Source organism: Juglans regia, chromosome 4 (genome assembly GCF_001411555.2).
Source record: "Juglans regia cultivar Chandler chromosome 4, Walnut 2.0, whole genome shotgun sequence".
In the NCBI taxonomy this organism is placed as follows: Eukaryota; Viridiplantae; Streptophyta; class Magnoliopsida; order Fagales; family Juglandaceae; genus Juglans; species Juglans regia.
The window spans coordinates 21,333,212-21,347,627 of NC_049904.1; the positions used below are offsets into that span (position 1 = coordinate 21,333,212).

At 35.8% G+C, this 14,416-nt stretch overlaps 1 protein-coding gene across 1 annotated transcript; it reads right to left on the minus strand.

The window, feature by feature from the left end:
• Positions 1 to 1,537: 1,537 nt before the first annotated feature.
• LOC108986167 (probable LRR receptor-like serine/threonine-protein kinase At3g47570) lies at positions 1,538 to 7,264 on the minus strand. Its single transcript, XM_035689225.1, has 6 exons — positions 6,778 to 7,264; positions 6,462 to 6,533; positions 5,143 to 5,577; positions 4,897 to 5,040; positions 1,986 to 3,986; positions 1,538 to 1,890 (listed from the first exon to the last, which is right to left on the minus strand). Exons 1-6 carry the CDS (start codon positions 7,262 to 7,264, stop codon positions 1,538 to 1,540), a joined length of 3,492 nt encoding a protein of 1,163 aa, XP_035545118.1.
• Between the last annotated feature and the right edge of the window lie 7,152 nt (positions 7,265 to 14,416).

A 14,416-nucleotide genomic window follows, 5' to 3' on the forward strand; every position in this document is an offset into this window, starting at 1 on the left:
TCTCCATTGAAGAGAGAAAATCATACTTTACTACTTCTCTCTATCTTCCCTCCAGATGAAACCCTTTGAGCTTAGATTAGAAAATCACTTTTGGGCCTGATATATTTTATCCCTTCAAGATGTATTTTTTTTTCTAAGAGGAACAATGTATTTGTTTATATCTATTATAACTTAGTACATTTAACTGTTTTCTTTTTCTTTATTAAGATCTTAATTTTGGATCGAAATATTAATTTCTCCATTGAAGAAATAAAATCATACTTTATTAGTCATGATCTATTATTAGCACCATGACATGTGTGACAAAGTGAAACAACTTGAATGCTTGTAGTTTGCTTTTTGCATTGTTATACAAATCAATACCCATTATATTCAAAAACTTATTATTAGAATAGCAGTTTCTACCCCAAAGAGAGATCATCTCTAGCTTTTTCACTATATACACAAATCTAAAATGGGGCAATTCCACATCCCTCAAGGCACCCTAGAGTCATGAAGAGAGTGTGAAATATAGAAAGGAGACTTGCCCAAGCTGCCAAAACCAGGATTACCGAGATTCTTGACATCAACCCCTTGCTTCTCTCCTGCAATGTTGGGAGCATGTCTACACACAATGATAGATATGTTACAATCCAATCAATAGTAAAAGGAGAACATCTCCTGTCAATGTTCTCCGAGAATAGAAAAATTGGTTTGTTTGCCTTCATTGATCTAATATTTGTAAACTTCTATTTGTGTGTATTGTAACAAGGTAATGGATAAAACAAGTCTCTTGAAAGGAATCCCAAGATTTGTAAATAATGTTGTAAATGAAGCAAGTTGTTCATGCTCAACTCATGAACTTGTCTCAATTTTTGTTGTTTTAAGAAAAACATAAATTCTAACAAAAATCTAGGCTACACTTATTATACAAGTCAAACTCATATCTAAACTCGTTATGACTTGTATGAACTCGTACTACTTCAAATTTATTATTTTGTAGATATTATATTAAACTTTATGCCAAGTATTCGAAAGTATTTAAAAATATAAGAGAGAATCATGTTCTTAGCACGATGATACGATGGGTGTCATTTGAATCAATATGAATGTTATAAATCATTATACTGATAGTTATTTATTTATAATAACTATATTATTTATATTAATTCAATGTTGTTTTGCAGAAGTTTGTAGATAGAGTTTAGATTTTGTGGGTGTGTTCGCGCACCTATTTATATACACATCTAATCTATTTTCTTATAGAAATCATATATATATATATATATATATAGCTTGTGCCAATGGAAAGATTTGCCAGTTATTAACTTTTATACATAGTTTACATATTTGTCAATTTAATTCATATAACCTTGACATAATTAAGTAATTATTTATATGAATTCTTGAAAATGCATAAGATTCTTTTAAAGAATTTTATACATCTCAGAAAATAATAATTAATCAAACATTTCATGAACAAGTTCTAATAAGTGTGATAGGTAAATTGCATACCAATTGCAGATTAAACTGTAGCTTGGTAATAAACTCTACTTGACTAGCCTGATTGTTGATCATGTAGATACTTTAATTTGATCTTGTTAAGTCTAGCTAAAACATTTTTTATATCGATCCTCTGTTCAGGCAGATCTGCACAACAATGCAAAGCCAAGCCCATAGTTGCTGATAAGCAGGTCTCCATAGCAGCATAGTCATTTTCATTGCTCAGCAAATTGGAATCAATAACTTCAAGTATCGAAAGCGAAAATGATTCCTCTACTAAACGCTTTAAGCTCATTTCGCCAGTAAACATATCATCAATGGGCTTCTTTCTTGTGAAAGTTTCCATCAATAAGATTCCATAACTATAAACATCACCTCTTGCAGAAACAATTCCTTCAGATCCATACTCTACACACGTTAAAACATATCATTTCATGTTACCAAAGTAGAACATTTATGTATCTATGCAAGAATAGAATGATAAAAATAGTACTTGACATTACCTGGTGCCATATATCCAATTGTAGCCATAGTCATTGTTTGCGTGAGAGAAGTTCCATCACTTAGGAGTTTGGCAATGCCAAAATCAGCAACATGTCCAACCATATCTTCATCTAATAAGACATTGCTCGGCTTCAAATCACAATGAACAATAAGTGTTGAATAACCAAGATGAAGGTATTCAAGTGCCGTTGCCACATCAATCATTATATTTAGCCTTTGTAGCATATTCAAGCAATGGGTGTTAGAATACAACCACATTTCTAGGTTTCCTTTTGGCATGTATTCCAAAACAAGTGCTTTGAAGTCAATGTTACTACAAACGCTAATGATTTTGACAAGATTTCGATGACGAATGTGTCGTAATATCTCGCATTCTATGTCAAAACTTTTGAATGCACCTTCTAGTTCCAAGTTTAGAACTTTTATTGCAACGTATGTTCCATCTAAGAGTGTCCCTTTATAAACTGAGCCGAAACTCCCTTCTCCAAGTAAGTTGTTTGCACTGAACCCTTCTGTTGCTTGTAAAAGTTGTTGGTGGGAAATTCTTCTCCATGTTGATAAAGGCATTGAGTCTTTGTTGTTGGAAAGTTTTGAATTCTTCTTCCCATGGAGTTTTCTTGAGACTAGTACAACGGATACTACAAGTATCGTTAACCCCAATGTGGGCAGTATATATTTTAGTATACGCACACCCATTGCCTTTTTTGGTCCAAGAGAAGTGTCTTTGCATGTAGGAACATTCAGTCTAGCCACACCACAGAGCGCATCATTTGACATGAATGATTCAGCTGAGAAGTTAACAAATGGTCCTTGTGTTGGAATTTCTCCTCGTAGTTTATTGTAGGAGACATTTAGATATTTGAGGTACCGTAGCACTTCTAAGGACTTGGGTATCTCTTCAGATAAGTTGTTACCAGCAAGATCTAATACCTCCAAGCTTACTAATCCACCAAAAGATATAGGAATGGAGCCCTCTAATTGATTGACTGCCAAAGAGAGACTGACTAGAGTTATGAGCCCACCAATTGTTTCTGGGATATGACCGGATAGTTGATTTCTTGATAAATTCAACAATGTTAGGGCCTTCATATTTCCAATCTCTAATGAAAGAGACCCACTTAGGAAATTGGATGACAAGTCGACCACCAAGAGATGTGTCAACCTCCACAAGCTTGAAGGAATCCTTGAAGTTAATTGGTTGAAGTTTAAGTTGAGAGATATTAATGAAGTCATATTATTTATGCTTTCGGGAATCTGTCCGGAAAGCTTGTTGCCAGCTAAATCTAAACTTCCCAATCTCCCTAAGTAATAGATATCAGACGGGATTGGACCTTTTAGTCTATTACCAGAAAGGGACAACTGTTCGAGCACGCTTAATCTTCCTATTGTAGTTGGAATAGGTCCAGCCAAATCATTGCCGCCTAGGGACATAAATGTCAATCTACTTAAATTGCCAATATCAATGGGAATGTTGCCCTTAATATTGCAACCAGTGAGGACAAGTTGCTCAAGAAAGGTCGAGAGGTTTCCAATGGAATTAGGAAGGACTCCATTTAGTGGATTCCTAGACAAGCGCAAAATTTTGAGATATGCGTTGTTTGAAAAATACGAGAAAATACTCAACTCTGAAGATTCAATGGTCAAATTATTGAATCCAAGGTTGAGCCGCTGGAGGAGCCTTAAATTACCAAGTGTTTTTGGAATTGAGCCCAAGAATGCGTTTCCTGACAAGTCGAGTGTACTGAGTTGTGAAACATTGGAAATAGAGGCTGGAATCATCCCACTAAGTTCATTCCATCCAAAAAAGATTCCCCTTAGATTTGGAAGGAAGTGGCCCAGATCTGATGGAAGAGTGCCTGAGAGGTGATTTTGTACTATGGAGAACTGTTGTAATGTTGAGATATTGAATATTTCTAGTGGAATTGTGCCAACAAAATTGTTACTTCCCAAATTGAGAAGCTCTAGGTTCTGCAAATTACCAATTTCACTTGGTATTGCACCTGCAGTCACAATAAATCAATCAAAAAAAGATTTTATAACAAATCAAACATACAACTAATAATTAGTTGTAAGAGAACATTAATCAAGACATGGAATATATACCATGGAGGTTGATTATAAGACATGCAACATTTATAATTGGTTGAGGTTGAGCCACCCTTGAGTTGATTGCAGTGGTACTGGATCGGAGCCACATGCACTCTAGTGGGTGCAGTTTTTACACAATCACAATTTTTTTTTTGCTTGTCGCACTGACTGGAAGAATATTTTGAGAATCCTTCTTAATATTCTAACCATTGAAATATTTTGATCTTTTCACGAAAAAATCATTTAGTTTGCTTAAAATTAATTCCAATATCTCAAAAAAAAAAAAATCCCAACTTCCATACACCAAACCATTTTTGCTTCGCTAAAAGACTATCAACTTTTTTATTTAATCGAGATTGCATATATACTAATAATCCATGGTCATGATATCAACATATATAGTCGACCAAAACAAGACTAAGGTTACATTACATTAAAAGAATTTAATTAGTTGTTGCGAAGGTATAATACTATAAGCTAGCTTGCATTGTTAACTTCTCTATTTCCATAGGTACACTCGACAATGGGTCGGGATTTAACAATATTGGAGAATAATAATTCTAATTAAGTTTACGAATCTATCAAAACTGAAATTAGATTAAAATTACTTATGGCTTATCCCAATTCCCAAATGACTTTTTAATGACAAATTCAAGGGAAAATTACATATTCCACCATGGGGTATTGTCACTACTTGTTGGCCCAAACGAACCAATTATTTTATTGCTTTCATTTGGAAGTACCTAATTAGAGAAGATCAAATATAGAACATGTATGCATGTATGTGTCCCTTATTATCAACTAATACAAGACGTCACGTACCTTCGAAGTTGTTGAAGTCAAGATCTAAATCTATGAGCTTGGTTAAGTTCCCTATTTCGGGTGATAGTTTTCCTTTGAAATTATTAGCCCCCAAACTTAAATATTGCAGCTGTTTGCACTTGAAGAAAGAGGGTGGGAGACTACCTGTGAAACATACAATTACACTTTAGAAACAAATATTGGAATTTACTTACCAATCAGAATTAACAGCATAACCTACCAATCAAGACTAAATATTATATATACCTTTGAATTTGTTATTCCCAAGGTATAAATCTGTAAGCATGGTTAAGTTCCCTACTTCCAGTGGTAGTGTACCAGATAGCGTATTATTGCTGAGATCAATAATTTGCAGTGAAGGCATGTTGAACAAAAAGGAGGGCATTGGACCTGAAAACTTGTTTTCTGTAAGATGAATTATTTGCAAGGTAGACATCTTGAAGATTGAGGCTGGAATCGTTCCACTAAGTTCATTCCCCCCAAGATAAATCTCCCTGAGATTTGGAAGGAAGTGGCCCAGATCTGATGGAAGAGTGCCTGAGAGGTGATTACCTCCTACACTGAAGTTTTGTAATGTTGAGATATTGAATATCTCCAGTGGAATTGTGCCAACAAAATTGTTTTTTCCTAAATTGAAATTCTCTAGGTTCTGCAAATTACCAATTTCACTAGGTATTGCACCTGCAGTCACAATAAATCTATTAAAAAAAAGATTTTATAACAAATAAAATATACAACTAATAATTAGTTGTAAGAGAACAATCAAGACTTGGAATATACACCATGGAGGTTGATTATAAGGATTTATAATTGGTTGAGCCACCCTTGCGTTGACTGCAGTGGTACTGGATCGGAGCCGCACGCACTCTACTGGGTGTAGTTTTTACATAATCACAATTTTTGTTTTCCTTGTCGCGCTGACTAGAAGAATATTTTGAGAATTTTGGTTAATATATATTCTAACCATTGAAATATTTTGATCTTTTCACGAAAAAATCAGTTAGTTTTATTTGCTTAAAATTAATTCCAATATCTAAAAAACAAATCCCAACTTCTATACGCCAAATTGTTTTTGCTTCGCTAAAAAACTATCAACTTTTTTATTTAATCGAGATTGCATATATCCTAATCCATGGTCATGATATCAACATATATAGTCGACCAAAACAAGACTAAGGTTACATTACATTAAAAGAATTTAGTTGTTGCGAAGGTATAATACTATAAGCTAACTTGCATTGTTAACTTCTCTATTTTCATAGGTACACTCGACAATGGGTCGGGATTTAACAATATTGGAGAATAATAATTCTAATTAAGTTTGCGAATCTATCAAAACTGAAAGTAGATTAAAATTACTTATGGCTTATCCCAATTCCCAAATGACTTTTTAATGACAAATTCAAGGGAAAATTACATATTCCACCATGGGGTACTGTCACTACCTGTTGGCCCAAACGAACCAATTATTTTATTGCTTTCATTTGGAAGTACCTAATTAGAGAAGATCATATATAGAACATGTATGCGTACCTTATTATCAACTAAAACAAGACGTCACGTACCTTCGAAGTTGTTGAAGCCAAGAAATAAAAATGTGAGCTTTGTTAAGTTCCCTATTTCGGGTGATAGTTTTCCTGTCAAATTATTAGATCACAAGTGTAAAACATTGAGCTGTTTGCAGTTGAACAAAAAGGATGGGAGATATGTTGAAGAAAATGGAGGGCATTGGACCTGAAAACTTGTTTTTTGCGAGAGAAATTACTTTCAAGGTAGACACTTTGAAGATAGAGGATGGTATGGAGCCCCAAAGCTGATTATCTTCAAGTCCAATTTGTCGCAATGAAGATGTATTGTTAAATAGAGATGATGGGATAGTACCTTTGAAATTGTTGGTTACAAGACTTAAAATTTGAAGTTTTGTTAGCAATCCTATCCATGACGGGATTTCTCCACTGAATTCATTGTATCCGAAATGCAAAAGTTTCAAGCGATAAAGATGAGACAATTCGTTAGGCATTGAGCCATGAAAACTATTCTGGCTGATGGTTAGGTTGACAAGAAATGAAAGGTTTCCTATATGCGGAGGAATGGTTCCTACAAGACCATTGTTAGAAAGTTTCAAGGCTATAACCCGATGATGTCTGGAACCACAGGTGACACCGACCCAATTGCAAACTGAAGTACTGGAGGACCAATTTTTTGTCAAAATATGGTGAGGGTCATAAGAAATATGAGCTTTCAAGGTAAGAAGAGCAGATTGATCAGTGGTGATGTTCAGAATTTTTGCATCAGTAGTTAAACAAGACATGAGAAGCAGTACTGACAGAAAATGGAGGATGAGGAAACAAGTAGTTTGGTCGGCCATGAGTAGTCTATGTGGAATGAGGTATTGGGATTTGTGTTGTAGTCAAAGGAAGAACAAGATCACTGATATTTAAAGAAATTTTCAGCTAGATAAAGATAAGGTTGTTATCACATGCCGGTGTGGGTTGTGTGACAGCCAGGAGTAATATACAAGGCATTAACTTAATTTGCCATGCATGTCCATTTTGCCACATTTATCAGGACCACCTAACGTGGAAATACTTCGATCGGCAAAATGAGCTTACATTTCATAAAAGCAAATACTAGTACAAATGTTGATCCGTTGTTTATGATAACTTTCAAGAAGTAGATCGAAGAGAGACAAAAATGGCAAACCTTATATGTTTTGTGATATAATTTTTTGGAAAGAAAATCTTCAGAATCAGAATTATTATTTTTAGTGGCCAACTTCAATGCAAAGTATATATATATATATATATTCGCACTATAAGAAAATTGTTTATTTGTGACTAGTTAATTCTAACGAAATGACTATTTGTAACTAAAATTAATTGTAAAAAATCTTTTTGTTGCAATAAATTAGTTATAAAAACCCATTTTTTTTGTAGTGTCGGGAGTAAATTTATATTCTTGTGATAAAATGGTTTCGGTTCTTCGTGATTTTTTTGTTAAGGGAATTTGAAACTGTTTATAATTAGATGAGAATTTGTTTTGTGAGTGCGTATACTGCACGAAGTGGATAAACTCATCAAGCCGATCGACGACCAATAGGTTCTTTGCCCAATAGCAGGGTCACCAACGTACATGATGTGGAAACCCCCTTATAATAAGTAGATTGTTTTAATTAAAGGGCCGGCAAGTCCTTTGCATTGACCAGAGGGTCTAAAAATCAAGGACATGAATTTGACAAAATGAACATGACAAAGTTAATGCCTTGTATATTACTCGGCCTGCAGCTGTCACATAATTCTCATTGGCATGTGATCAACAACCTTATTATCATGTAATTAAGGACGACACACAAACAGGGTTTTTTATAATTTTATGACTCAGATGTTTTGGAAGATTCGAGAAAATCAACGATATCTAGCTCACGGCAGTGAATATTAGTAATCATGAGTAATATAAATTTCAATATTAAACACAGTGTGGTCCACATACTATATCTATCTCGAGTCAAATTGCATGTAGAAAATATTTAAGTAACAATCTATGTTCGCAACTTTATTCCAAAATGTCAATTTCTCTACAAACAACTTTGCCAAATGGACTGATCATTCCAACAATAGTAGAACATTTCAACGGTATCAATTGCCACAATTTCTTGTACTGAATTCATTTTTTTTTAACATCCATATAGTCCTTCTAGATGTATCTTATAATGTATTTAGAAATCTAAATACTTATACGGCACTAGATATGATATATACGGCACTTTTATCTCATTTTTATCACGTTATATTGACATGGTATTGTCTATCCACCATTGAATCGACTCTTTTTTAAGAATAATAAATTCAATTATTGATAGATAATGCTACCTTATCATGCACTCACTCTCATATCTGCTTGGGAGATGAAAAATCAAATAAAGAGAGCAATCTGATCACTCAGCCAAAGATAATAACTATATAAGTTCATGTACATTATTAATATATTCCAAGTGTATAAAAGTAATTAGTCTCAACTTAAATACATCTCTCAAGAGTGGCAACTTTAGAGCCCAACATCTTAAATGACAATTTATTTTCAATAGGAATTCCGTTTTAGACATAGGCGATAGACCCAAAAAATCCGTTTTTAAATTTAAATTAGCAATGCCCAGCCTAAGACCGAGGCTAACATAAGTGGTCCAGTGGACAACTTGTAAGCTTCTATGTAGTTAGTTTTCTTTTCATTTCAATTTAGTTGTAAATATGCTAATTCTACTTTCCTTTGGTACAATTTACTCTAGAGTAATTTCCAACCGTATGAAGGATAATTCATGCTCAAAATAGGATTTGATGTTTCAATTAATGGTATTAATTAGCTAGTCGTATACCTGCATGAAGCCATAAACAGATTTCAAGAACAAGTATTGCATAAAGCCATAAACAGAATTCAAGAACAAGTATATTAGGTTAATGTAGGCATTGACGAGATACATGTAATTGACATTCACTACAACAGAATGTGTGTTTTGTGACAGAGGAAACTGTCACAAAAAAATGGCAAACCGTCACTAAACATATTTGGTGACGGTTTGAAACCGTCACCATGACCGTCACCTGAAGTGCGTCACAGAAAACATTTGGTGACGGTTTACTGTTCAACCGTCACAAAAAATATTTTTAGTGACGGTTGGAAGTGTTCCATTCGGTATAACGTTTGAACGTTCCTTTTTTTGTGACGGTTATGAACTGTCACAGAAAATCACGTTCGGACGTAAAATCAAACGTTCGGACGTTATACCCGACCGATTGGCGTTCGAATGAGAGAATTTGACGTTCGTTGAATATCGTTCGAATGTATCATATTTACGTTTGAATGTTAATGCGTCCGAACGTTAATTACAATAAACGTTCGAATATTTATTCGAACGTAAACGTAAATGTTCAAACGTAGCTCGTTTAATGTTCGGACGTTATTTCGAATGTAAACGAAGGAGCGTTCGAATGCAAGTTCTTTGTTCGAACGTTAGTCGCTTTACCGTTTGAGCGGTTTGTTCATTTTAGCATGAGTACGTTCGAACGTATAGTTTAATGTTCGAACAATTCAATTGTATTTACGTTCGAACGTTTGTTACAGTGTGAACCAACGTTCGAACGATTTTTATTTACATTCGAACGTACAGATCAGAAATACTAATTTCATAAAATTTAAAAACATCATACCAATTGTATCATATTACATACCCAATTAACAAGTAACAATGTCTTATAAAAGTACAAAATTAGATATTAAAACTAGTCAGAAATATTGATAAAATTTATTTCTTCTTTTTCCCTCGCCCACGGGGATTCTGTTGCAATGACATAACACGCTCCATTTGTACCGTCATCTCCCGTTGCACTTGCTCTTGCACTTCACTGCGTATTCTTTCCTCCTGGTCTCTCTGTTGGTCCTGCAAACGTGTCTCTAAATGAGACTGTCGTTCTAAGAGAGACTCTAACTCTTGCTGTCTCGACCTCATATACTCATTCTCACGCCGTGCAGTTTCTAAATCTGTCGTAAGATTATTAATTTGTGAAGCCGATGAGGTTGAGGAGGATGAACATTTATGCTTGATAGATCGTCTCAAACCTCTTGCCATACTAGACTGCAGCCCGAGCACTTGCGTGAATATGTCTATGTCACTAGGAGAGGATTCCTCAGAAGCCAACTGCATCTCCAACATTTTGCTCTGCAATTTAAAAGGTAATGATCGTAAATAATTAGTAACGTATTAAAAGAAATAGAAATAAGAAATAAACTATTAAAATGTTATATAAATAATTTATTTAACAAAATTAACACCGCTTACATAATTATCTGCAGCAACAGGATCCATCCACTCACTATGCTCATTAGTGTGAGCAACAGCATAGACATGTGTGGCGCCCCCAATCCCCCTTATATAAATACACGTGGATCGAGACACCAGGATGGTGACAACACGGTCACACATCCCAACGAAGTGCCAGTGTGCGTACATGCAACAATGTACAATAAAAACACAGCAGATAATCAAGTCTACTAAGTACCAGAATTTAAAAACAACTAAACATCAGTAGAGGTTTAAAAGCAGTTATACAGTCATCCCAAAATAAAGTTTAACACATATCCCAAAATACAATGAGCAAAATAAAATAATAAAGCCAGTGATCCCAGATCACTCTCCGGGCAGAGCCGTCTCCTCAGGCTCGCCCTCCTCCTCCTCATCTGTATCAAAATATGCGTTACCACAGAATGGTACCGCAGGTAAGTATAATCCAAATAATCCTTAGGAATAAAATGCATTTAATGCAACCAACATGCATTCATATGATGAAATATGCATTTTTCCTCAAACATCATTTTCCCCGAAAATAACAATTTTCCAACACACGCCAAAATCCCATTTGGCCCAAAAATAATCCGTAAAACATTTTCCCAGAAAATGATTTACACAAAAATCCAACACACACTATTTTCCCAGAAAATAGCCAATTAATCCGTTATTACCCTATGTACCATGGCCTCCCCTAGGGACCATCCGCACGTCCTGGCTTCGTAGCGATGCCCAGTTCCGCGCCCAGCGCGTACGTAGCCAAGCATCCTCTAGTCCCCGCCAACAGAAGGACCACGGAGTCGGCACGAATCTCTCGTCCGATCCCATTGTCGCCCAGCGACAATCCAGGGGACGTTACTCAGTTTATTCCGCTCCCCGAATAACCAGAGGAGCTCCACCGAGATAATGCCCCATCTCGGCTTGGGGTCGTGATACACATGCACCCAAAATATTCTCACATAAAATCATAACTTTCCAAATCACACATGAGCATGAATGCAATACACGAAAACCCAGTTTTCCTTACAAACATGATCATGCATGAAATAATGAAATGCACATGTACCAACACCAATCCAACGTCTATCAATAACCAGTCCCATCAAATCCAATCAAACAACTCATCAACAACCAATAACCAATTCAACCAAACCAACCAAACAACTCCAATCACAAATCTATCCGACCCCCGTACTCCTCAGACTCAGTCCGGCAAAACCAATCAACAGATTAAATACAGTGAAATGCGTTAGTGCAAAAATACATTAAATTCACAAGAATTCTTTAGAAAATACTTACAGTGCTATATAGCAATTTCCGAAGGATCACGAAGTTGAAAAAGGCGACGTCTGAGCAACACCACAGTGTAAAATACACTGTGGTCGTGGGTCACAGATACCCACTTTTCAACGGAGACAAACGAAGACCCAAAAATGGTAGGGTAGGGCCTAGAGAGGTCGGTGAAGCCAATGGTGGTGGTGGTTTGCCGTGGGTGGCGGCGCAAGGGGTGGTTTTAGGCCAAAAATGCCGAAATCGGAGATGGACTTGGTTGTGCTTCACCGGTGACGGATCGGAGCCGGGGTTGGGTCCATTGGGTTGCCAAAAGGTCGGGGGTGAAGTGGTAGGAAGATGGTGGCCGGAGGTGGTGCGACGGCGGCGCTGGAGCGAAAGTGACGCCGCGGCTTGAAGGGCTGCGTGGAGGAGAACGGTGGCGCGGATGGAGGTGAGGTTGGTGGGGTGAGGTCGCCGGCGGCAGAAGAACCGAATGGGGTGGGCGGTGTCGTGCACGGCGGCTCGACTGCGGCAGGTTGGGTATGGGCGACGGACGCATGGGAGAGAGAAAGGGAGGGGGCTCGCGTGGGGAAGAAACCGAAGGAGAAATAAGGAGGAAAAAGAAAAGAAAGAAAAGAAAAGGAGAGGAAAGAAAAATAGGGGGAAAAGAAATGAAGTCCAATCCTCATAACTTAGGTCACAAAAATGATCCAACGGAAACGATTTCAAAACCACAAGTTAAATAAAATAATTCAAACGCAATGGTAAAGTCAAATTGAAATAATTAAATCCCACAGTAATTAATTTAAATATTAAAAGCAATTTAAATGGATAATAATAAATAAATATTAAGAAAGCACATACAAATAATTTTCACCAAATTAAAATCATAGAAATAAACTCACTAAAAATCAACCAATTTTAAAATAAGAGAATAAATTTTTGAATAAATAACAATAATCCTTTAGTAAAAATACACTAAAATACGGAGTGTTACAACATGAATGAGGGAAAAGTTTTCAGGATCATCACGTTTCTAACAAAGTGACAATATTAGCAATTTTAAAAGGATAATGTTAGTACTTATCAGAAAGAATATCAGAAAAATAACTGAATTCTATAATTTTTTAATTACCATTTTTTCAGCAAGACGGTGGAATGACCTTGAACCGGCATTTGTAGAACGGATCTATTCTGTGCATTTGTAGAACTCAAGTGCTACAAAATATATTAAAAATGTTAATTGTAATATGTATACATATAATATATAAAATGAATATGAATGTAAATAATTAAAAGATATAAATGTAAAATACCTGATAATCTGGAGATGCGAAAAGATCACAACACTTTCTCCAATCATCTAACTTCATCTGCTGAAAAGGAGACTGCGCAGCCTCTTCCAACGTCTCAAACTTCTTGAAGTGGTCATGACATCGTCCTTTGTGACGTCGGAATAGTGTATCCATCAACTCATTCACGGTTCTCAAATCCTCGCTACGGCCAAAGTTGAGGTCGAATTCATCCTAACAAGGGAATCAGATCAAAAGTATAATATATTAATCTAGGTGAAAAAAATGTACTGAAAAGTAAACTCACCAGCACACGACTTCGAATGTGCTCCTTAATCTCATTCGGAACATCTCGCCATGAGCGCACATAAAATGGAGCATAAGCTCGAACTACTGTGCCAATATAGGAGGAAAGCGCTGCTGCACTATCATCCACTCCTCCAGTGGAATTATCAGGAATTGTGATCTTCAGTTTACCGTGCCTTCTATTTTTTTCAAGAGAGATTCCACGTATATAGCCATGACCGCGACGTGCAGATGCATCAACTACATGATAATAGATATACTATAATTATAATTATATAGTTATTGAGAAAAAAGTATTAACTATATATATAATTATCAACGACAATATTTCCTTACTGGTAGGTGTCAACTGGCTGTTGTTCTCTTCTGTGTTAGCTTGATCTTCAGGAACGGATTCCTCGAGTGGGGAGTCCTCAATGGATTCAGGACTTGGACTTGGCGGAGGCACATTTCTTCGTTGTCGTTTTGACAGCATTCTTGAAAATAATTAATTATATCAAAGAAAATTAATTAGAAGAAATTATGAAAATTCAAGATATTTTATAGTCACCTATATGAATAAAATATTTAGTACTTTTATTCTTCAGATGAATTTTTCATGCTTGTTTCAGAATCTCCATCAATAACATCTTCATCATCATCATGCACATCTTCTTCATCATCTTTATCCACCTCCTGCCCGGATTCTGATTCGTCTTCATCTTCTGACTCGTCTTCTTCTTCTTCCTCCTCACTTACTTGAATTGAATGATCATTTAATACAGACGGGTCTAGATGTACGGGTGGGACATCATCTCTACACAAGGGGAGCAAC